This window comes from Leucopleurus acutus (genome assembly GCF_964270905.1).
Source record: "Leucopleurus acutus genome assembly, chromosome: 10".
Taxonomy (NCBI): domain Eukaryota; kingdom Metazoa; phylum Chordata; class Mammalia; order Artiodactyla; family Delphinidae; genus Leucopleurus; species Leucopleurus acutus.
In genome coordinates this window covers 40,255,513-40,280,920 of record NC_139153.1, presented here as the reverse complement: position 1 = coordinate 40,280,920, position 25,408 = coordinate 40,255,513, and the positions used below count along the sequence as shown (strand labels likewise).

General features: G+C 44.6%; 1 protein-coding gene across 2 annotated transcripts; it reads right to left on the bottom strand.

Annotated features, from left to right (window-relative positions):
• Positions 1-1,393: 1,393 nt before the first annotated feature.
• CDC25A (cell division cycle 25A) lies at positions 1,394-25,408 on the bottom strand (the record flags this gene model as incomplete). 2 transcript variants are annotated; one of them, XM_082848625.1, is made up of 15 exons in its annotated part: positions 1,394-1,551; positions 1,762-1,873; positions 3,567-3,697; positions 4,401-4,499; positions 4,587-4,649; positions 6,786-6,884; positions 11,718-11,891; positions 15,278-15,352; positions 15,865-15,999; positions 19,105-19,224; positions 21,491-21,592; positions 22,097-22,133; positions 22,617-22,659; positions 24,156-24,229; positions 25,239-25,408. In XM_082848625.1, 15 exons carry the CDS (start codon positions 25,406-25,408, stop codon positions 1,411-1,413), a joined length of 1,575 nt encoding a protein of 524 aa, XP_082704751.1. In that variant the 3' UTR covers positions 1,394-1,410. The 2 variants fall into 2 exon arrangements, with proteins under 2 accessions (XP_082704751.1, XP_082704752.1); XM_082848626.1 differs by lacking the exon at positions 19,105-19,224.

Genomic DNA, 25,408 nt, shown 5'->3' with positions numbered 1-25,408 from the left:
AGGAAGCCAGCGCCTAAGGGTGGGGATGAGCAGGAACCAAACAGGCCTGTCTAGAATCAATCAACTCAGCCCCAGCTCCTTGGGAGGTGTTCCTTTGAGACCCCTACTTCTGTGGGATGAGATGAGGGGCAACTGGTGATGATCCATCTCTCCCTGTCCCTCAAATTAAAACATGATAAACTCAAAGTTTTACCTGCAAAGTCCACCACGCCGCCTCCTGAGAAACACATTCTATAGTCATCTCTGCCAGCACCCACTCCCTTCTAATGCCCAGGGCTTCCAGCCCCTCTCCCCAACCTTGGGTGGCCCAGCCAACACTGATTTGATACTCCTTGACTCATAGAATGACTATTTTTAAAAAAATTAAAATAGAAGGAATCAAAGAGTATCAGAGTAATAGAAGAAAGACACTCAATATATACTCCCTTCCCTTATCTGGCAGAGCCCCCCATCCCTGCCCGCCTACACTGGGATACCTGCTCTACCATGTTCCAACACTGACCTGGGGGTGGCCCAATGGAATCTGCCTCAAGTGCTTTCCTGACCATGACTCCTAGACAAGCAACATCACAGCGAGCAGGGTCACCCCAGTAGATCTCAGGGGCCTTCGAGGTAGGTCTGGGAGGTTTAGCTTATGTCCTGTAGCCAAGCCTGAGTCTGGGGCCTGCTCCCACCAGTATCTCAGTCCTTGGCTGTATATTAATAGCAGCAGCCCCAGTACTGCAGCACCTCCTGGGGGTGACAGAGTGCCTAGTTCTCTGTCCCACAACTCATGTCCTTCTTCCCCCTCCCTTTTTCTTTTTTTTTAAAAATTAAAGGCAGAGGTAGTCCCTGGGATGATAAAACCCCACCTAGGATGGCAGTATTGTAACTTAAAGCAGTTAAATAAAAGTCTCCAGGAGTTGATTACAAAAAAAGAAAGAAAAGAAAGTGACTGATGAAGTTGAATAAATTAATGATATGGGTTATCCCACAAAGACCTTTCCTTTGCAGGCCGTCTTTGGTATTTGGCCAGCAGCATTTGTGAGTCTTCTCTCCACTCGGACTCTCCTACCCCTCCCCCCTCAGGAGAGAAGGCCATTGCCCAACGAGGCCCAGGCGGCTCATCCAGCTGTGGGGGATGAGGAGTCAGAACATCTTGACTTGGTGCTTGGAACTGTGCTGTGGCACGTGACAGCCTTGGCAGACCGTCCTGTTGCAGAAGGAGGACAACTTACAGGGACAGAAGAGCCAGCAGGATGCTCTGGGCTCCAACCCTGGGAGAGTGGGAGGTAGGTTTAAGACATGGAAGCCTCAGGCCTTCTCTCCAAATGTCACATGGCTGGCCCCTTTGCTCCAGTTTCTCTGTAGCAAAGAGGGGAGGGGGGTAGGGAGGGAGGCTCAGGCTGTTGCTGTCTGGCACTGAGACCCTCAGAGCTTCTTCAGACGGCTATACATCTCTCTCTTGCTCTTTTCCCCGGCCCAGGTCCGGCTCTTGGTGCGGAACTTCTTCAGGTCTTCTTTAAAGTCCTCATGGTGCATGGGCCGGTAACTGGGGGGCTCGCAGTGAGACTGGCGGGAAGACAGGACGAAGTCAGGGCACACCTGCTTCATAAGCACACTCCTGCACCCTCCCTGCCGGGGGCTGCAAGACTCTGCTCAGCAGGTTCTAGGGCCCTTCTGTGTGCGGGGCAAATCCCCAGACCCCTGGCAAGAAACACCCATGACCACCAGACATCTGGGTGCAGGGGCGGCCCCTGCCCTCCAGAGAGTCCATCTTACCTGGCATTTCAGGAAGAACTCCTTATATCCGCCCTTCAGGACATATAGCTCCGGGTAATGGAGTTTGGGGTACTCGTTACCAAGCCGATCTCTCTCTCTCACATATCGGCACCTATAAAGGGGAAGGAAAGCCAAAGCATGGTTAGCTCTACACAGTGAAAGCAGTGTTCTTTACACACATCTCCCCAACTTTACCTTCATTCTTGGAAACAATCAGTGTTGACTTGTGATTTCCTGGCCACCTGTTATCTTCAGGAATAGTGTTCAGAGCCAGTGCCACTGCCTCGTATTGGCAGGTAGATGGTCTCTTCCCAAATTTTCAAGTTAAACAGCCCTAGCAACTGATCTCTGCCCAGCATCTTCCCTGCCACCACCAGCACCTAATCTTCAGTGACAGCTTCCCACCCAGCTTCCCTCTGCATTCTCCACCCTCCACGACCAGTGTCTCTCCCTTACTTCCTTCTGAGCTTTGCTCCTGTCTCAGGGCACCTACTTGCATCCTGTACTAAAATGGACTATTGTGTAGTGTACTGTATACTCCTGTAGTTATGTGTGTGCAAATGCAGCAAAATATCACCAGTCGATGAAATCAGGGGAAGCATGCACTCTTTCTGAGTGTGAAATGGTTCCAAATAAAAAGGTGGCACAAGAACTTGAACCCAGTCCCATGAGAAAAGTCTCTCTTGGAACCTCCTAGTGAAGCTGCACTGCTCCCTGCCACCTCTGTCCCTGTTTGCTCAGCATTTGTCACAACCATCTTCCGTCTCTCCACTGGGACCTCCCCTGCGGCAGGTCAGTCCTGTTTGCTCACTGCTGTAACTTCATTGCCTCAATAGCCCCTGACAAGTCCAGGCTGGCAGTCCTTTCTGAAGGGAACTAGCACAGATGGGCAGCTGTTTGGCCCTCTCCCTAGCTTTTTAATACCACCACTCACTTCTGACCACATTTTCAGAACCAGTCCTGTCACCATTAGTGAGAGTGTGGAAAGATGTTGTTAGAGCATCAGAGTATTATTTTAAATCTGAAGTGATGTTATTTTATTGTAATTATACTTTCATTTATTTTGGTATAAAACTTATCTTTGTAGTAAATTATAACAGGGCCTTAGTCACCAAAGCCCTAACAGAAGTTCTTATTAATAAGGGGTGGGGATGGGGGGGCAGGGGCATTTCTTTTAAACTCTAACGTGGCAATAACGTGAAGGTAACATAATCCACTCCTTTGCAAACGTGGATTTGACAAGTGTTCAAGAGCATCACATCAAGTTTTGCAGAGAGGATATGACACTCTTCTGGCATTTGCATAAGGAGCAACCACACTGTACCTGAAGGATGTCACCTGAGAACAGTAGCCCCATAGGTAGAAATAAGGACAGTGGGGGAAACTGGAAGAGCCAGAGTTTAATTCAGTATAAAGGAAGGCTGGACAGTAGGCCATGCCCAGCAGTAGCCAGGACTAACTCAGGAGTGAGGGTGATGAAGCAGAGGCCAGATCCTCGGGGGATGTTGCACAGGGAACACCTGTGTCACAGGCTGGACTGGGGAAGCCAGAAAGCCCTCCACGACGACTACTGTGAAACTGTTAGGGCAGCCTATAAACTACACTCCAGGAAGCTGTTCATGAAATCAACTGACTGCAAAACAGGTAAGGATTTGAGAGAATACCTGTTACACGTGAATTGATACTTTTACAAAACTAGGTATTTTCACACCATGTGTGTAGGCTAAGGCATGGAAATGACATTCGATGTGCAACAGGCGGTCCCACAAAAGCACCATGGGGGCCATGCCCTGAAGCCCACTCACATGCGAGGGCCTCGCTCAGAAGAAAACTCGCAGTGGAACACCACGATGACACGCTTGCCATCCGTAGGTACGATGGGCTTCTTGAGTAAGAAGTCTTCAACCTCCTCTTCCATGTGCAAGTTCACTGCACCCTGTGAAGGCACCAAGAGACTCATGTTTCACACTCGCAGTAATGATTCTTCGAGACTGGTCTTCAAATGGGCACCTCAAATTCTGTTATGACTGTGTGCACTGTATGAGTGGTATTTGTGAATGCCCGGGACTTTCACGGCCACGACAGTGGCAAACACTAACACTGTATTTAAAGTACCTCCTTACCGTATTTCAACACTATATTATTAGTTAAAAGATTAAAAGGGCACAACCAATTATTTTCTTCCTGGGAAAGTATGTTCCAACACCCAACTAACCAGGCAACTATAAATGTAAGAGGTATCATTAGGCTTGGCACAGACTGGGACATGTTGCCAGAGACTGGCTTCTCCTCATGGCTTCATGTCCAGGCATGGCTTAGAAGTCAGTGGGTACCATTTAGAAATGTCCCTGATGGTGATGGTGATGGTGATGGTGTGAGGGACAGAACAGGAAGCAGTTGCCGTACAGTGTGGTAGAGATTAGTGCAGACCAGGGAACATTCTTTCAGTGCACCAGGAGTCAAATGCCTTTCACGCCCACTGCTTCTTTTTACAATTCTTATAACCAGCATGTGAGCATTATAATGAGCAGCCAGGTGTCACCTCCGCCTTTAAAAAAAAAAATCACAGATGCTGTCCAGGGCTCCTGCTATGCCTCCCACAACAGCAGGGCTCGCCCACAAGCCTCAGGAATCCATACCTTGATGTGGCCTCCCTCATATTCATATGGGTATCGGCAGTCAATGATAACAAACTCTTTAATGAGGTTGGCAAACTTGCCACTCAAAACAGACGCTATCTGTGGAGAGAGAGCCAAGGAGAATCAACTCTGGCTGCCAGGAACACGTAGATTCCATGTGTGGCAGGTTCCAAAAGGATGACTTACAATTTCTGGAGAGATGTATTTTAAATCCTGATGCTTTCCAGCAACTGTATGAAAGAGGTAACACTTAAAAAAAAAGAGAGAGAAAGAGAGAGAGAGAGAGAAATACTTAGCAAATCCAAAAGCTTAAAAATGCAACATTTTTATATTGCTTGCCTTCCTGGTAAGAGTCAGCTTGAAAAAAAAACAAACAAACATTAATGTAATAGAATATGTTGGTTACTTGTCTAGCCACTTCATTAATATCCTGACATTGAATTTTCACACAGACCTATAAGGCACATTATCCCCATTCCCATATGTCAAAGCTAGGTACCTTGTCCAAGGTTAGCCAGCAAGTAAGCCAGACTTGAATACAGAAACCTCAGGTGATTTCCTTTTTCTCCCACTTTTGTTAGGAACCCTCACCTCAGCAGCCAGACTGTGTGCAGCACATAAAGGACACAGAGAGGAATGACTTCACTGTTTACTGAGCACCTGCTATGTCCAGCATGGTGCTAGACATTGGAGGTGGAATGAGTGAGGCTGGGCCCAGCCTTGAGGGAGAAGGACGGGCACATCAGTAATTACTCACTAGGGCGGACTGGCCGAGTCAAGTGCTCACCCAATCCCGTGGCCATGTGTGGGGTCATTATGACAAACACAACCAACCACAGCTTCAATTCAGGTGCAAGCTTCTACCAGCAAGGATATACCACACCCAGGTCTTGGCTTGCTCTTCCCTTCAGACTAGAACTGTCTTCTATTTTTTAAAAATTTTATTTATTTTTTAACATCTTTATTGGAGTATAATTGCCTTACAATGGTGTGTTAATTTCTGCTGTATAACAAAGTGAATCAGCTATACGTATACATATATCCCCATATCCCCTCCCTCTTGCGTCTCCCTCCCACCCTCCCTATCCCACCCCTCTAGGTGGTCACAAAGCACCAAGCTGATCTCCCTGTGCTATGCAGCTGCTTCCCACCAGCTATCTATTTTACATTTGGTAGTATATATAAGTCCATGCCACTGTCTCACTTTGTCCCAGTTTACCCTTCCCCCTCCCTGTTGTCTTCTATTTTTAATCCACTTATTTCTCCCACCTGGTTGAAATATCTAGCCCAGATCCAAACCTTCCCCAATCGCCTAGCTGAGACTGAGACAACCCTTTTATTTCTTATTTATTTATTTATTTAGTTAGTTAGTTAGTTATTTTTGTGGTACGCAGGCCTCTCCCTGTTGTGGCCTCTCCCATTGCGGAGCAGAGACTCCGGACGTGCAGGATCAGCGGCCATGGCTCACGGGCCCAGCCGCTCCGCGGCATGTGGGATCTTCCCGGACCGGGGCACGAACCCGTGTCCCCTGCATCGGCAGGCGGACTCTCAACCACTGCGCCACCAGGGAAGCCCAACCCTTTTATTTCTTAGTCTGCTGCTTTCACTGCACTGATGTTTACTTCAATCTACCATGTGATACATGTGGTACATGTCTATGTGGCATGATGTCTTACTGACCATATGTTAAGTGTTTTGAGGGAAGGAACTGTGTCTCATTTTGGAATCTTTGCCTTACACATGATAAGTGTTTCCATAAATGTTAGCTACATTAAAACATAAAAGACTGGTCTGGGGACCTTCAAGTCATATGTGGCTAAACAAGCTACTACTGATACAGGAATGTGTCACATTTCACCACAGCTCAAAGGCAGCCAACCTGTATGAGGCCATCAGCAGACCATCCTCTGGACCTCCCTGAGGGCATTTTCCCTCTAGGGCCATGCTCCTCTGGACAATGGAGAAATTTAGTCTCAATCCTGGACATTCTAAGAGGACCTTTTGATATACAGACTTATATACAGTGAGGCTAGAGGTTTATTTCTGCTTCTTTACACTTTTCTGCAGTACTGCTTTTATAATCACAAACACAGTTCCCAGAGAGCCTGGTCTTTGGGTTGGTGTCAAGGCGGCTGGTGGGTGGCTCCCTACTTGAAACCTCTGACCAGCATCAGTAAGGTCTATAGTCCCACAGAGACTGAGATACACCTGATCATGAATGTGTTTCCTTATCTTAAAACAAACTTCAAACTGCGTCCCCTTGGCGGGGTGGGGTGGGGTGGGGGGAACCCCAGGAACCACTTCAGGGAGGGAGGAAGGCTGAGGGGGGCATTTTAGGTACCCCCTGCCAATCCTACATCACAGAGCAGTTCTGCGTGCAATTACCTTGGAGAAGTCTCCTATAAGGTCCCTTGGGTCATTATCCAAAATATTCTCAATGGTCCCTTTTGGGGAAGATACCAGGCATAAAGACTGATGTAGAATCTGTAACAAATCAAAGGTGGAGAATGAGGCCAGGCTTCTGAACAGAACTTATGAAAACATTCACCTGGAATATGTCAGGAAGAAGAGAGTGAAATGTTAACATCCATATTTAGCAAAAAGATACCTTTCTTATTTGACTGAATCTAGAGTGAAAAAAAGAATATGGGTTACTGACTAGGTATACTGTTATTTGAACTGAATTCAATTCTAACTGAACTGCTCTGAAACTTCCTTTTTTTTTTTTTTTAAAAAAAAAAAGAAGGATTAAAATTAGGGCTAAGTCTAAAAAAAGTATTTCTTAGTTCTACCCACTGAGAAGCTCCAGGGTTGCAGTAAGTAGCCCTTAGGTCAGTGTGCTCTCTAAATAATACAGCTGACCCCTGAACAACACGGGGTTTAGGGCCACCATCTCACATCCCCGAATTCAACCAACCACAGATCATGCAGTACCACAGTATGTATTTATTGAAAAAAATCTGCGTATAAGGGGACCTTACAGTTCAAACCCATGTTGTTCAAGGGTCAACTGTATTTTCCACTAAAAGAAACCAGAGCTTTTTGATTGACTCCAGGCTGGGACAAGAAATGTACAAGATAAACCTGGAACACTTTGTCATTAGTAGCAAGGAAGCACTCATATTTCAAAGGACACATCAAAAGGGCTAATCGTGGGGAAGTAAGGATTTCTTTTATACACTTAGTGTATTTTATATTATTTATTTGGCTGCACCAGGTCTTAGTTGTGGCATGCAAACTCTTGGCTGCGGCATGTGGGATCTAGCTGCCTGACCAAGGATCGAACCTGGGCCCCCCGCATTGGGAACGTGGAGTCCTAGCCACTGGACCACCAGGGAAGTCGCAGGATTTCTTAAGCAGTACACAAAAAACACGAAACATAAAAAGACTGATAAATTAAAACATGTTTAAAAAAAAAAATCAAGAAATTCTGTTCATCAAAACAACAAGATTAGGTAAGAACAGGCAAGCCAGAGTGGGCAGACATGCATCCATCTCAATAAAAGATTCATCTCTGAATATATAAAGCATTCCCACAAATAAGAGACAACCCAATAGAAATATGGGCTAGAAACTTGGCTGAGTAATAGAGAAGAAAATCTAAGACCAAGAAAAATAACTATCAGGGAAATGCAAGTTAAAATCAGATACTACACTCACCAGAATGGCTAAAGTTAAAGAGATGAACAACACCGGATACTACTGGTAAGGATGTGGAAGAACTGGAACTCTCACACACTGTTCTGAGTACAGCCAACCCTCGGTATCTGTGAGATTGGTTTCAGGACACCCAAGGATGCTCATATAAAATGACACGTAGTACAGCTAGTGCTCAGTAAGAATGCATTGCAGGGGCTTCCCTGGTGGCGCAGTGGTTGAGAGTCCGCCTGCTGATGCAGGGGACACGGGTTCGTGCCCCGGTCCGGGAAGATCCCACATGCCGCGGAGCGGCTAGGACCGTGAGCCACGGCCGTTGGGCCTGCGCGTCCGGGGCCTGTGCTCCGCAACGGGAGAGGCCGCAACGGTGAGAGGCCTGCATACCGCAAAAAAAAAAAAAAAAAAAAGAATGCATTGCAAAGTTGGTTAAATCCATGGATGCGGAGCCCCCCGATACGGAGGGCTGACTGGACAACCACTTTGGAAAGCTATATGGCAGTGTCTGCTAAAGCTAAACACATGCCTAGCCTAGGACCCAGCAAGTCCACAAGAAAAGTTAAAGTGCATGTTTACAAAATAAATTGTATAAATACCATCAACTAGTATTTGACAAGGGAGCCAAGAATGCTCAATGAAGAGAAGATCAGTCTTCTCAATAATAAATCATGCTGGAAAAACGGAATATAAACATGTGAAAGAATGAAATTAGACCCCTATCTTACACTACTCACAAAAAATAACTTGAAATGGCTTAAAGACTTAAATGTGAGACAGGAAACCATAAAACTCCTAGAAGAAAACACAGGAAAAAAGCTCCTTGACATGAGTCTTGGCAATGACTTTTTTAGATTTGACCCCTAAGGCACAAGCAACAAAATAAAAAATAATTGAGACTACATCAAACTAAAAAGCTTCTGCCCATTAAAAGAAATCAACAAAATGCAAAGACAACCTATAGAATTGGAAAAAATATTTGTAAAATATATTATCTGATAAGGGGTTAATATCCAAAATATATAAGGAATCCATACAACTTAATAGCGAAAAAACAATCTTTTTTTTAACATCTTTATTGGAGTGTAATTGCTTTATAATGTTGTGTTAGTTTCTGCTGTACAACGAAGTGAATCAGCTATAGGTATACATATATCCCCATATCCCCTCCCTCTTGCATCTCCCTCCTACCCTCCCTATCCCACCCCTCCAGGCGATCACAAAGCACCGAGCTGATCTCCCTGGGCCATACAGCTGCTTCCCACTAGCTATTTTACATTTGGTAGTGTATATATGTCAATGCTTCTCTCTCACTACATCCCAGCTTATCCTTCCCCTCCCCGTGTCCTCAAGTCCATTCTCTACGTCTGCAACTTTAAAATAATCTGGTTTTAAAAAGTAGGCAAAGGACCTGAATAGACATTTCCCTAAAGATACACAAATGGTCAACAGGTACATGAAAAGATGATCAATATCACTAATCGTTTAGGGAAATGAAAATCAAACTGTTGTACAATGAGATATCACTTCATGACTATAAGAATGGCTATCATCGAAAAGAAAAGATGGGGACTTCCCTGGTGGTGCAGTGGTTAAGAATCCGCCTGCCAGTGCAGGGTACATGGGTTCGAACCCTGCTCCGGGAAGAACACACATGCCGCAGAGCAACTAAGCCCATGTGCCACAACTACTAAGCCTGCGCTCTAGAGGCTGAGAGCCACAACTACTGAAGCCTGTGGGCCTAGAGCCTGAAGCCTGTGGGCCTAGAGCCTGTGCTCTGCAACAAGAGAAGTTACCGCAATGAGAAGCCCGAGCACCACAATGAAGAGTAGCCCCCACTCGACGCAACTAGAGAAAGACTGCGCGCATCAACAAAGACCCAACGGAGCCATAAGTAAATAAATAAAAATGAAAAAAATAAAGGGAACTCCCTGGTGGTCCAGTGGTTAGGACTCCACACTTTCACTTTGGGGGTCTGGGTTCAATCCCTTGTCGGGAACTAAGATCCTGCAGTCCCCATGGTGATGCCAAAAACAAACAACAACAACAACAACAAAAACAAGAAACAAGTGTTGGCAAGGATGTGAAGAAAAGGGAACCTTTGTACAATATTGGTGGGAATGTAAAGTGGGATGGCCACTATGGGAAACAGTACGGACGTTCCTCAAAAAAATTGAAAATAGGGACTTCCCTGGAGGTCTAGTGGTTAAGAATCTGCGCTTCCAATGCAGGGGGCATGGGTTTGATCCCTGGTCAAGGAACTAACGGCCCACCTGCCGTGCAGTGCAGCAAGCAGACAAAAAAGAAAAAAAAAAAAATCAAAAACAGAACTAACTAGGAGCCAACAATTCCACATCTGGGAATATATTAGAAGGAAACGAAAACACTATGTCAAAGAGATATCTGCACCCCCATGTTTAGAGCAGCATTCTTTATAATATTCAAGAAATGGAAATAACCTAAGTGTTCATTGACGGATGAATGGATAACAAAGTTGTGATACACACACACACACACACACACACACACACACAATGGATTATTACTCAGCCATACAAAAAGAAGGCAATCCTGCCATTTGCGACAACATGGATGGACCTTGAGGGCATTATGCCAAGTGAAACTGAAATAAGTCAGACAGAGAAAGACAAATAACTATATGACATCACTTATATGGGGAATGAAAAAACTTAAAAAACACAATACAAACCATCACCACAACCACCAAAACAAAAACCAAACTCATAGAAAAAGAGATCAGATTTGTGGTTACCAGAGACAGGCAGTGGGGGAGGGGGATTGGATGAAGGTGGTCAAAACGTACAAACTTCCAGTTATAATATAAATAAGTACCAGGGATGTAATGTACAACATGATGACTACAGTTAAGCCTGCTGTATGGTATATATGAAAGTTGTTGAGAATAAATCCTAAGAGTTCTCATCACAAGGAAATAAAAGAACTAAAATACCTAGAACTAATTGACAATGAAAAACACTACAATCAAAGTTGTGAGACAAACCTAAAGTAGTGGGAAATTTATATATCTACATAGAACAGGACACAAGAAAAATTAAAACTAACATCAAGGAAAAAAATTTATGGCCCTACTCCATGGCCCAACAAGTAGGGAGCTTAGACTTCCACCCCTGCCCAGCTGTACTTAAGTGTCCCAATCTCTACTCCACTGGGATGGTGTCTGCGGATGCCTAGAAGGGAGCCTGAACTCCCAATCCTGCCCAGCAAACATGAGGCTTGCCCCACCTCATGGTGGCATATCAAGGGAACCTGAACTTCCATCCCCACCTTCCTGCAGTACCAGAGGTCTGACTGCTAAAACAGAAGAGTTACATAGCCTCATAATATCCAAAGAATATAGATATAACTGAAAAATCACTTGTCATATCAAGAACCAGGAAAATCTCAGCTTGAATAGGAAACAATAATCAACAGAAAGCCACACCAGAAACAGACGTTGGAATTGCCTGACAAGGATTTTAAAGTAGCCATTATAAAAATGCTTCAACAGGCAATTATGAACATGATTGAAACAAATGAGAAACAAGAACAGCAAGTCTCAGCAAAGAAAAAGAATCAAATGGACATTTTAGAACTGAAAGATACAATATCACAGTCCTTGAGCAAAAAAGAACCTGCATAACTAACCTCCTGGGGCTTCTTTGGACTAGCTGCCTCTTCGGGACTGGCCCCAGCCACGCTCTTCCTCCGCTTCCTATTTCCACGTGGGGACTCCTCTTGCGATCGGTCTGGTCTTTTCAACGTTGACGGGATGGTGGAGCTACACGTGGAAGGGGAGTCAAACAGCTTGCAACGATTGCCCTTGGTGGGGGGGGGGGGGGGAAGAGACCCATTTAATGTATTTCATTAACATACACTCACTTGAATGGTAAAGAGAATAGATCAAGGACTTCCTGGGATGGTTTAAGATTGATCCATCCTAAATTAGGAAACAGACACTGTCCATTTTTCTAGTCCCTGGCACATTGTAGACACCAAGTCCCTGGTGTTCAATGAACATGTTCTAAAGCTGACATTATATGGAAATGAGGAAGACTATCCATGCCCTCAAAAGCCTACTGTCTGCACAGGGTCCTAAGCGTCAAATAACTGTTACCTTCCAGCCAGGGACACATTTTTGGCTTCCTCTTCCCTTCTAGTTTATTACTTGCACTTTGCTGGAACAGCTTGAACAGGCTTTAACAGCCCACCTTAATCCAGAAGGGTGTGCGGTAGCTGGATTATACTATAAATCAGAGCCAGTTAAGGTGGTAAAATAGAGTTGAGTCTAAGTTTGCAGGGGGCAGGGGTGCCTTCAAAACTGTGTTCAAAAGTCCTTCTCTCTACTTGTTTGTTTTCTTTCTGGATTGTACCAAAGCTTTTTTTTTTTTTTTTTTTTTTTTTGTGGTACGCAGGCCTCTCACTGTTTTGGCATCTCCCGTTGCGGAGCACAGGCTCCGGACACGCAGGCTCAGCTGCCATGGCTCATGGGCCCAGCCGCTCCGCGGCATGTGGGATCTTCCCAGACCAGGGCACGAACCCGTGTCCCCTGCATCGGCAGGTGGACTCTCAACCACTGCGCCACCAGGGAATCCCTGTACCAGAGCATTTTAACTCAAGACTTACAAAGCCAAAGGAAATACACGAAGATGTGCTATAGTACTTGATCTCTTTTTTTTTTTTTTTAGCTGTACGCGGGCCTCTCACTGTTGTGGCCTCTCCCGCTGTGGAGCGCAGGCTCCGGACGCGCAGGCTCAGCTGCCATGGCTCACGGGCCCAGCTGCTCCGCAGCATGTGGGATCTTCCCGGACCGGGGCACGAACCCACGTCTCCTGCATCGGCAGGCGGACTCTCAACCACTGCGCCACCAGGGAAGCCCAGTACTTGATCTTTTAAAGACTAATTTCTCAGAGTCTGAGGGCAGCCCACCTGACTAGGGGTAAAGACAGTCTGACTTCAGCTCTCTAAACTCATCTCAGCCCGTTCACAACTCAGTGTTCCTTGGCAGGGCTTTTCCTTCTGTGCTGAATGCCCTTTCATACCCTGTAAACCACTCCCTTTCAAGCTGATACTAAAATTTCAGTGTTGCCTCTTCTTTGAAATGTTCCTGATAGTCACCCAGCAAGTGTGTCACTCCCACACTGGCTCTCCTAGAGACCAAGGATTTTCCCCTTATTTTTCTGAAGTTTATTTTAACAGTATGTTGTTCAGAAAAGCAAGGTCAGTTTTGTCTTGTTGTTGTTTTTTACCTAAGAGAGCTGGAAGCATTTTTGGGAAGAGGGCTTACTGCTTTCAATAGGATCTCAGAGGAACTGTAAGCTCCTCAAGGGCAGAAACCCCAGTTCCAACTCAGCCCCTGGCAATTGTGAGTCTACTATGTTTGTGAAAGGAAACCCCCCACTGTGAAGGGCCCACACATACTATTCATGATTTTTAAATCCAACTTATAAAACTGATAGCCATTTCCTAAGCATTCTCACACTGTATATAATTTTGTCTTTCAAAAGGACCTAGTAAATTTCATCATAACATTTGTACTGGGGTAGCCTATTCCCTCAGAGCTTTGCACATTAATCTACTATAATGTGTAAGTGGCTTCAAGACTGTAGTTCATTTGTTCCATATTTATAGTTCAGGGACACTGATACTTAAAAATATACTTATCAGGGCTTCCCTGGTGGCACAGTGGTTGAGAGTCCGCCTGCCGATGCAGGGGACACGGGTTCGTGCCCCGGTCCGGGAAGATCCCACATGACGCAGAGCAGCTGGGCCTGTGAGCCATGGCCGCTGAGCCTGCACGTCCGGAGCCTGTGCTCCGTGACGGAAAAGGCCACAACAGTGAGAGGCCCGCATACCACACACACACAAAAAATATATATATATATACACACACATATACTTATCAATTTATATGTATACCTAAGGGTGTGTAACTGTATTTGTATTGTGATACTATCTCACTTTCCCTAGGTGTTTGCATAAATGAGGATATGTTCCTGTACAGGCACAGCCTTGCGTCTGACTGTTTGAAAGTGTCCCTGATGGAAACAGAAGCCTACAGTCTATATAGATAGGTGGGTATTTAAAAAAAAAATATATATATATATATATATATATATATATGTAGATAGAGAGAGAGAGAGACAGAGACAGAGAGAGAGAGAGATTTTGTGAGTTACTGTTGTTTGCCAAGTGTGCTGATGCTAAGGAATGTAAATAAATGAGAATGATATAAAAAAGTAATAAACAAACAACAACAAAAAAGTAAACAGTCTTCAGACTAAAGGCTTCAGATTGAGAAGGTTTTTTCAGGGAATTCCCTGGCAGTCTAGTGGTTAGGATTCGGTGCTTTCAATCCCTGGTTGGGGAACTAAGATCTTGCGAGCCGTGCAGTGAGGCCAAAAAAAAAAAGACTAATTAATTCCTCTTCAAATGAAGCTTTTCTGTCCCAACTTATTCAACCAGTCCATAATATCTATCACAGTCTGAGTCTCCTCCTTCTACTGGGTGTTCTCTGAATGTGCTCCAGTCTCTCCACATTCTCTCAGCTGTGGAAAGTAAAACAATACGGTAGTCCAGTGTGTCCTCTCCTTCCCCATCAGAACAGGGCAGGGCTAACATCTCCTTTTTCTGTTCTGGGCCAGGGTTCTCCAGTCAACACTCCTAAGGAAGGATAGCGCTATCTGCTACAGAGCCATCGGCTGGGTGGGTACAGATGGTACCTGTAGCAGAAGTCTTTCTATTCCTGCTGCCTGAGATCAAATTCCTTGTCAGACACAAACTGCTCACCCACGAAGCTGTCAGTTAAAATCTAAGCTGATACCAAATCTGACAGAGTTTGAGAATAACTGAGTCTCTTAAATTCAGTTTAGCAGATATTTTCCAGCACTATCCAGTGATCTTAAAGAAGTTAATAGAGAGGTCAGAGTTGTATAGAAAAGACATTAACTGACCAAGAACAGTTGAGATGAACTAGAAATTATAAAAACAAGAACTGCATGCATTTTATATTACCCAGACTTCCTCACACTCCAATGAGAACAAAAACAAAAACAAAAACAACTCCAAACAAACTTGAAAAAACAGTGTGCATTAACACCAGGAAACACTAGCGACCAGTCAAGGGAAAGGCCCATAGACCCAACCACAGAATCTCAAAAGAAACAATTTTGATTCCTGTGGCTCTCTCTAGACACACTGGGACTTACCAGGTTTGTAGTTCTTCTCATGACAAGGGGAGCTGTCCAGAGGCTTGCCATGCAGGACGGGGTCTCTTCATCATTCTAAACAAAGAAAAACTGCGTCACAAAGGTCCAGCAGAGACAACATTAATTTAAATGCTTTAGAATTCTTCCTGCAGAATACCAGAAAGACCTGGATAGGAAGCATTCTAATGTTCACCCCCTTCCCCGTCCCCAACATTTTAAGGTCAGAAAAGAGTAACACTTAACAGTCCCATTATCTGAGCACAGCTAAAGGTATGCCCCTGAGGGACCGTGAGGAGGCACCCTGTTCTCCTCAGCTTTACGCCACATGGCAGCTATTCTTCCACTGTTCCTGATTCATATCTCTTGCCAGAAAAATGGATGGTCAGCTCCTTCAGGGTAAGAAGAATCACATCAGTGTCTTCTTTTGAACTCCTCCATAGGATTTAATCAGGCTAGAAGCAGAGTCTCAATAAACTCCCAACAAATGAATAAAAATATCCGCCAGTTGGGGGATCACTGTTCCTTTTCAGATGACTTCTCTCCAGGGTAGTCAGTAAAATGGATGGGAAAACACACACACATAGTACCTTCAGATTCTCTCCATCGAGAAGATCCATGAAGCCATCATCCTCATCAGACAAAGTGGCAGTCACAGGGGAGTGGGGCATAAAAAAAGGAGTGAAATGCCCTGGTTCACTGCCATCTCTTTCATTTGAGGAAAGCTACAAGACAGAATTCATGGCTTGTTAATAAATAATTAGCTTTGACTTCCTTGGATGGGTCACTAGTTTTTATGAGGAAAACATATTATATTTTTTGTAAGAAGTTTTAGCAGCTCTAATCAAAGGAAAATGAAACCTAAGATTATAAATGAATTGATGTCCACACACAGTTCTGAGTAGAGTCAGGCCAAGTAGCCTTCACAAAGAACACTCCCCAGGAGCAATTCACCTTACAGTGAGATCTGGGGCTAGCCTCTTGTGAAGGGCAAGGTTTGTTTTTTCTGAGGATCATAATTGGTGAACAGGGATCAGCATGGGGGTTGTGACAAAGTGATAATCTGCTAAAATGAGGAAGGGTGAGAAGATACCAAGTCTCTATGGAAACCACAGAATGGACTAGAGAATGCTTCTGTAACTCCAGTTCTGACAGAGGGATATAAAGTCAAGAAAGTTCTAGAAAGTCCATCCTAGGGACTTCTCTGGTGGTCCACTGGTTAAGAATCCACCTTCCAATGCAGGGGACACAGGTTCGATCCCTGGTTGGGAAACTAAGATCCCACATGCCATGGGGCAACTAAGCCAGAACGCCACAACTAGAGAGCCCACGTGTCGCCAACTACAGAGCCCACGTGCTCTGGAGCCCATGTGCTGCAACTAGAGAGAAGCCTGCGAGCTGCAACGAAAGATCCCGCATGCCGCAACAAAGTCCATCCTAGACTTGGAACTGGAATTTAAATGACAGTTGCTCACTTTTAACTGAGGAATTACTTGTGCCAGACACTAGGATATAACCTTTTATGTATAATCCCATTTAAGCCTCACAATACACTAAGGGTAGTTAATCCTGTTCTTTTTATTTAACGAATCAGGAAACCAATGCTTAAGAGAGGTTACCAAGGTCACACAGCTCACCTGTTTGACCACAAAGCCCAAGCTTTTCTCCCCACTATACTCTCCCTAAGAGAGACCATTCCTGGAGTCAAAATATAGAGTATATCTCATTAAGCAACACTATCTTGTTTTTCAGGTAAAACCCCCATTATAAAATGAATATATATTTAGTATAGAAAATTTATAAAAACCACTCAAAAATCTACCATCTAGAGATAAACACTGCTAATAAAAACATTGATGATAATGAATTATTTCTTTTCCAGGCACTTCCCAAAGCCAGGAAAAAAGTTCAGAGATAGATTTTTTTCTCTCCCATAGCAACGAATCTCTTTGGGGTATGAATGCATTAATCCTCAAGCAGCCCTCTGGTTTTCTGAGTAGATACCTCACCTAGGGGTCCTCTCTGCAGCTGGCCTACTCTGGTTCAGGCACTAGCTTTGCTTCACAATATAAAACAAGTTCTGGGTTGCCTCTCATCCTCCACAAGTGTACCTGAGCACACCCTGGGCACACTGGCAGTTTTTCAGCCAGCAGAGCCTAGGAGCAGGTAACTCTATCATGGGGCAGCACCCACTGAAGGCTCACCCTATGGTATAATACCAATTTCTGTAACCCAGCTTCTGGCGTTCCCAGGTGCAGATATGCTATAGAAAATGACAATCTCTGGACAGGACCTAATTCTTCCTCCATGATTCCTACACCAAGGAGCCATTATGAGGAAATATAGATGGTGCTTAAAGACTAAAAGCAAGGATACAAAAGAACTACCCTCTGGGACTTCCCTGGTGGTCCAGTGGTTAAGAATCCGCCTTCTAATGCAGGGGACTCAGGCCCAATCCCTGGTCCGGGAACTAAGATCCCACATGCCACAGGGCAACTAACCCCGTACGCTCTAGAGCCCGCGTGCCATAACTAGAGAGCTCGCGTGCTACAACTACTGAGCTCGCACACTCTGGAGCCCGTTTACCACAACTAGAGAGCCCACGTGCCACAACTAGAGAGTCTGTGCGCTGCAAATACTGAGCCCGCATGCCACAACTAGAGAGAAGCCCCATGTACCGCAACAAAAGATCCCACATGCCACAACAAAGATACTACATGCCTCAACTAAGACCCAATGCAGCCAAATGAATAAATAAATATTTTTAAAAGAAAGAAAGAAAGAAATACCCTCTGACATGATCAAAAGCCAAACCATTGCGCTTAGTACTGGCTTTCTTTCAGTTTGTACCCTCAGCACCTACAATTAGGGATGGCCAAGTGATTACAGGAAACCCTGGTGCTGTGTTCTTCAGGTGTACACTAGAGATATTTAGTTTTGGATACCCAGCTCTCAGAGGGTTACTGTGTACTTGGGAATCAGCAGACTGTTTAATTCTGGTCTTCATTTATCTGTGTCCTTTGGCAAATCACCCAACCTCCCTGACCATACTTTCCCAATCTGTAAAGTGGGATAATTCCAGGTACTTCACAGGCTTATGAAGATTAAAGACAGGAGAACATAAATTGCTTTGTGCAAATGCTAGAGAGAGTAGTCATACTAGCTGAACCTGAACCTCAGACCTTAAGCCAGACTGGAAAGCTGTATTTTCAGATGCAAGTTCCCAGGAAAACCTGGAAACCAAATGTGGTCATTTTGCTCAAGCTGGGCCTCTCTAGTCCATAGCTATCTGTCAGATCATCAGTAGGAAATTAGGAAGTAATGACAGTCTCTGGCAAGTAAATAACTGTGGGACAAGTGGCCCCAAATACTGTCAAGTAGCCTGATAGGCAATGGGTTCACTGGTATACATAATAGTTCTTAATAAACCAAGTTTGGAAGAAGACAAGTGCTCTCTTCAAACAAAATCATTCTGGGAAGTACCTCTCAGCATTCAGGACGCATCGTAAAAGACAAGTTTGAAGTAAGACATACAATCCCACCATACATACATTCAGAAGAATGACCCAGGACGCCTGCAGAATTCCCATAATTGACAAGGTCAAATATTCCTTGCTCAAGTCCAATATTTCAAACATATCACCTCTCACTTCTGCTTCTGCCTGTCTGCTCTCCAGACACAGCAGAAACACGAAAAATGTGAGTCTAGTTTCAAAAAACAAAGTCAAGGTAAAGACAGCAAGAGCTACTGCTTCAACTCTAGGTTAAAGAGGGTGCTTTCATCTCTTCCCATCAAAAACTCCCAGGACTATGAAAGCCAGAGCACGTACCATCCGAGCTGGGGCAGAGTTCTGCCTCTGTGTGAAGAGATCTTTACCCTCCTGCAGTCCATGAGCATGCAGGCAACCTCGAGATGCAGGTCTTACTGGCTTCTTAAACTCAAAGGCTTCCTGCAAGACGGTATAAATTGAGACATCATCCACTGTCTATGAAAACCAGCTCTAGGGTCTCAGCTATAGCTTCAGGAAACAAGCAAGGGAGTGGGTATTGATCACCTGCCTCCAAACCCATTTCCGATCTAATTCCAATACTGGATCTGTGTAATTAAGAATTTCAAAGATTCTGTCAAAAGCTAACTTCTAATACAGCACTTTTTTCTCTTACCACAAACACTTTATTTCCTAATAAACACATGAGTATCTGCCAGGTACACAAAACACTATAAGTTAAAAACTAAATCAACAACTGTCTATCAACTATACTTCAATTAAAAAAAAAAACTTTCTAGGGCTTCCCTGGTGGCACAGTGGTTGCGAGTCTGCCTGCCGATGCGGGGGACACAGGTTCATGCCCCGGGCCGGGAAGATCCCACATGCCGCGGAGCGGCTGCGCCTGTGAGCCATGGCCGCTGAGCCTGCGCGTCCGGAGCCTGTTGCTCCGCAACGGGAGAAGCCACAACAGTGAGACGCCCGCGTATCGCAAAAAAAAAAAACTTTCTAAAATCGAAAGCAATTTCATTTCAATATAATTGAATAGGAATAAAAACTTTTCAGTCTAAACTTAAAAGAGGGCTTTATATTTTCCATCTTCTTCCTACCAATAGGAGATAATTAAGTGGAAAACACTTAAAGTTACTGCTTTCCATACTAAAAGCAATGGGGAAAAAAACTAACGACAACATAATGACTATAGCTAACACTTCTGGATGATAAGAGAGTAAATCCTAGGAGTCCTCATCACAAGGAGAAAAGTTTCCCCTTTTCCTTTCTTTTCCTTTTATTGTATCTATATGAGAAGATGGATGTTAGTTGAACCTACTGTGGTAATCATTTCACAATACATGTAAATCAAGCCATCATACTGTATGCCTTAACTTTACAGTGATAAATGTCAATTATTTCTCAATAAAACGAGAAAAAAAAACCAAAAACCGTTCTGGTTTATTCAACCACTTGGATGAATCTCACATAATGTTGAGTGAAAGCCAGAAGTGATAGAATACATACTGTATGATTTCATTTACTTAAAGTTTAATAGCACTAATAATTCCCCTACCCTAAAATATCCACTGAAGAACTTGTTAAGCACAGCTAACATCACAGAGTATTTACATGCCCATACAGTGCTTTCAGTGCATTAGCTCATTTATCCATCGGATCATCCCCACTTTAGAGATGAGGAAACTAGGCCCATAGGTTAAGTGATGTGCCGAAGATCTGGCTTCATAACCCGACTGGACAACTCCAGAGCAAGAGCTCTTTAACCTATGCTGTTTCCCCTCCAGAATGAAGCTCTAAGCAGGCAACCCTGGGAGAAGCCAACCTGGGGTTGTGGGGAGAGAGACCAGGCATGAGTACAATAGCATTAGACTGTTTGGTTAAATGTACTACACAGAGGGAGACGTAGTGTTCTAAGCACTCAAGGCAGGAACTCATTTCTGTATCTCCCTCAGGACATCTTGCAAGTTGCCAAAGGAATCACTGGGAGAGTTCATGGAAGCAGTAGGTTCTGGAAGTATTAAGTCTGGAAGATTATAAGAAGTATGATATGGAAATAAATAGATATGGAAATACAGTGAGAAAGAAGACTGGGAAAACTGAGCTGATTCACTGAACTCTTTTGGTGCCTACTCTGTGCAAGGGGCCCCGCCAGGTGTGAGAAAAGCCAGGCCAGGACGTTCTTGGACTTTTGGCTGCACCACCCCAACTCACCTTCTAAGCTACCATTTCAGTTACTCTGAGATCCCCTGGGACTTGTTGGCTCTGTTCTTTCAAATACTGTCAAGAAGCATTTCCCTAAACTTCTAACTCATCCCAGGGTCAGCACAAAGAGGCAAGGAAGGCCTGGCCAGACCCTTCCAGATAAAGTGTTCATGGATATAATTCCTACTCAGAGCTACCTTCTGAGCAACTCCTACCTGCCAGGAACCATTTGAAATGCTTTATCTACATTATCCTTATTTAATTCCCACAATAATCCTACAAGGGACTGTTACTCCTATTTCACAAAGAAACAAAGAAGGCTAAAAAAAAGCCAAGGTCACAGCCAGCAAGCAGTAGGATTCAAATCTAAGTTTTTCTGACTCCAAAGACCATCATGACTTTGGTGAAGGTTTAGTCTCCCAGGAAGCAGCCAGCCCAGCTACTTCTCCATAAGCCATGAACACTTGTGGGTTTGACCTGTGCCCCCAGGTGAGTAGATTAACGCCACACTCACGTTTTCCTTGTTCTCATCCTGGTCAATTAGCTGAAAGACATCATGGTCAAGAGAATCAGAATGGCTCCTCTTCAGAGCTGGGCTACACCCCAAGAGCTTCTGCTATTAAAGTGAAAAGAGGAATTAGGGTACATAAATGAAAATTCAATGGAAACTCAGTTCTAAAAGAAAAAACATATGGTGGTGGTGGGTTCGGGAGACCTAGCCCCTCATACACTGCAGTGGGTAACCAGTAAATGTGCCTAGGGCTCCACCTTGAGAGAACACAAGATAGAAGTTCCCACTACATGGATTTACACCTAACTTCACAACGTCTACAGCCCTCTCAGCAAGGACTTAGGTACCAAATCAACCCCAAAATAACATCACTTACATAAAAAGAACCCCCTTCCTGGTTGGATAAAACTCTAATAGTTAGAGATGGAAGAAAAAGCCCTCAAGAGGTAGGCATTATTGAAGTTGCTTTAGGTAGAGTGTTTTGAATGTTTATGAAACAAAGTAAGGAAAAGCAGTCTGTATAAATTAAGGTCTACTATCAAGGTTATACTGGTAGCTAAGGGGCAGATAATAGGTATTGGCTCAAAATAAACAAGGGAACTAACTTACAGGCAGAGAATTTATTCTCCTCATGGGATTTTCAAGGCTGTAATGAAATCAGAAAGTAAATAATGAGAATAAAGCAAGTAAAGAGGTATACATATTAGCAGATGCAAACCTATAGTTTGGTGGGGTGAGGGGAGAGTCAAACATTCCCATTTTAGGCAAGATGGAAAAATAGATTTCTGAAGCTGTCCTGTTCTCATAAACATCTCCACCGCTGGGCTTCTAGTGAAAAAAGCAAGCCCAGGTCTTCTCTTAAAATATACACGTTCTAGGGCTTCTCTGGTGGCACAGTGGTTGAGAGGCTGCCTGCCGATGCAGGGGACACGGGTTCGGGCCCCGGTCCGGGAGGATCCCACATGCCACGGAGTGGTTGGGCCCGTGAGCCATGGCCGCTGGGCCTGAGCGTCCAGAGCCTGTGCTCCGCAACGGGAGAGGCCACAACAGTGAGAGGCCCGCGTACCACAAAAAAATAAATAAATAAAGTTTTTCTAAACACAAATATTTAAAAGCAGTGAATACGTACTTTTCTTTACTATCCAAGGGCCCAGGAGAATCCAGACAGAAGCCTGTGGGAAATTCAAACAAACAAACAAAACACCTCTCAGGATTTAATACATGATGCACCACTTTGTCATTGAAATAAATAAATAAAACTACTAGTACTGTTTCTTTAAGGCCATCAACAAAGGCTCATGGCTTGGACTTTTGACAGAATTGAAGTTGAGTCTCCATGATTGCCAAAACTTTTGTAAAAGTCTAAATATTTTCATAGTATATCTACTCATCCTTTCCTACTTGCAAATAGCATCATGGAAAACAGGATTTGAGGAGAGTGAATTAAACCAAACCTCGTGACTTATTTACAAAACAGAAACAGACTCACAGATGTAGAAAACAAATTTATGTTACCAAAGGGGGAAAGGAGGAGGTGGAGGGGATAAATTAGGAGTTTGGGATTAGCAGATACAAACTACTACATATAAAATAGATAAACACCAAGGTCCTACTGTATAGCACAGGGAACGATATATATTCAATATCTTGTAATAACCTATAATGAAAAAGAACTATATATATGTATAACTAAATCACTTTGCTGTACACCAGAAACTAACACAACATTGTAAATCAACTATACTTCAATCAAAATAAAAAAAAGTTCCTAAACCAAACCTCATGATTGCTTCGTTATTCAGATAGAGGTTACCCAGGCTAACTTTCTGTGAGTTCCAACCACGGAAAGAATAGGTACCTGTTTTCTGGAATAGTTTTGGTTTCAAATATCTTATATCCTGTCAGATCATATGCACAACTCAGCGGGTTGGAAAATACAATTATGTTCTCTGACAAGCAAGGCAAGTATTTATTGCCTTCAACAAAATAACATAAAGTGAGGTGCTCAACTCACCAACGGCAGCAGAATAGAGGAGACACTGCTCAGCATGGCCCAGAGCCACCAGGGCCTGCCTAGCGCACACCTTTCCTCCACGATGTCTAAATAATCGTACAGGAAGTTAGGTGTTACTGCTCCTGACATTCTCCCTTGCCAAACTGCCACAATCCTATCCCTGTTTCTTAAGAAGCCTACATTTTAAGACTTTTGCTCTTGCAGTTCCCTAACCTAAAGCATCTGTGCAAATATACCTTGCAGTAACATGAACTTATGGATTACAATAAAATGCACTGGCACAGTTTCTCCATAGCAGGCTCACTGAAATAATTTCATTATATATCCAATAAGTGACTCAGCATTTTAACCAATAAGATTTCCTGAATGCCATGTAGAGTGGTATGGTTAATTTCACACTATTACTCATCTTCAACACCAAGCACAAACCACCTCCCTGTGGCCACTTGACACGTTTCTTCTCTTCATAAACTGCCACAGGGGCTCCTTTGTACTGTTGTTAAGGGTGTTTGTAACTCAATGCCGGACTTTTCTGTTTACTATCTCAACTCACCAAACTAAGTTTCTAGGTGAAAGCGCACATTTCAGCAAATTCCAAGTATTGCTTCCCACACGGCAGACACATGATAAAAATGTTTAAGACTAAAAGAATACCTGAATCAGTTGATTCGGAGGAGCCCATTCTCTGCAGACAGCTATTCCTCACCTCCAGGGGCTGTTCATACTCACTGAAACCAAGAAAAGTAACACTCTCTATAGCTCTAGGACATAATTAAAAGGTTACATACAGGAGACAGGCCATGACATGGCAAGTTGCCATGCTGCCATCAACCATCATTACTTTCAGACCACACCACAGAACACTTGGCCACCCAGAACACCCAGTTAGCACTTGAGCATAAAAGGAGATGAGAAAAGAGTGGGTTAGCATGGTCTGGGTCACACTATAGGACAGGACGACAAAGAAGACTATTGGAGTATTTCCTGAAATGAGAGCATGTGTTCTAGGTACTGAGCTAGGAGCAGGGGTGAATAGGACAAGTTCCTGCTTTTCAGAGATTGGAAAAGACATGTGCTTATTTAGAAAATGTGACGTCCAAGATTGAAGAGAAAGCAGTTTCACCAGAAAAACGGTGGGATGCATTTTTTGCAATAAGGAAAACAGCAGGGAAATTTGTGGCATGGAAAGTTGAATAAAAAGACCTGGTCTTAGGAAAGCATCGGGGTGGACATCAGGAAGGTGCACGGGGCGAGGGATTGCGACGATTTTGCAAACGCCAGGAAAGAAAATGCCACGTCCCTTTGCTGAAAAGGAAACAAAGCTCACAGGATACTAAGCTCCTACGAGGTGGCTCAGCAAAGGGTGGAAGTGAGCGCCTAGGAGGGCCTGCTCTTCCCGCGTGGAGGGAGATTTCAAAGAGCTTCCTGTAATAGGGACAGAAGAGCACAGGGCAATCCGAAAGGGGTGGCGAAGGTGGAGAGTCGGGGCAGACCCACCCCCTACCGGGCCCGGCTCGGGGCTGAGGGCGGCCCTAGAGGGTCCGAACGGCCTCTCCCGCCCAACATTCGGCCTGGGGGGGGGGACGGGTGCACATGGCGGGCCCCCGCCGGTGGGGCCGCCCCAAGCGGCGGACAGGCAGGTCTCGCTCTTCTCCCGGCCAGTTTCCCGGCCCGATCTACCCGAAAGCCGTCTGGGAGGCCAGCGGCCTGAGGCACCGCTCTTCGGTCCCTCCTCACCTGCCCAGTCCCTGCAGCTGGTCCATGGTGACCGTCAGGCTGGTGACAGGCGACAGGCCCCCGGCGGCTGGCGTGCTGAACAGCGCCTTCACGACGGGCTGCGGTGCGGGAGGGGGGCTGCAGGCGAAGAGCAGGCGGCGGCGGTGCGGGGGCTCCGGGCCCAGTTCCAT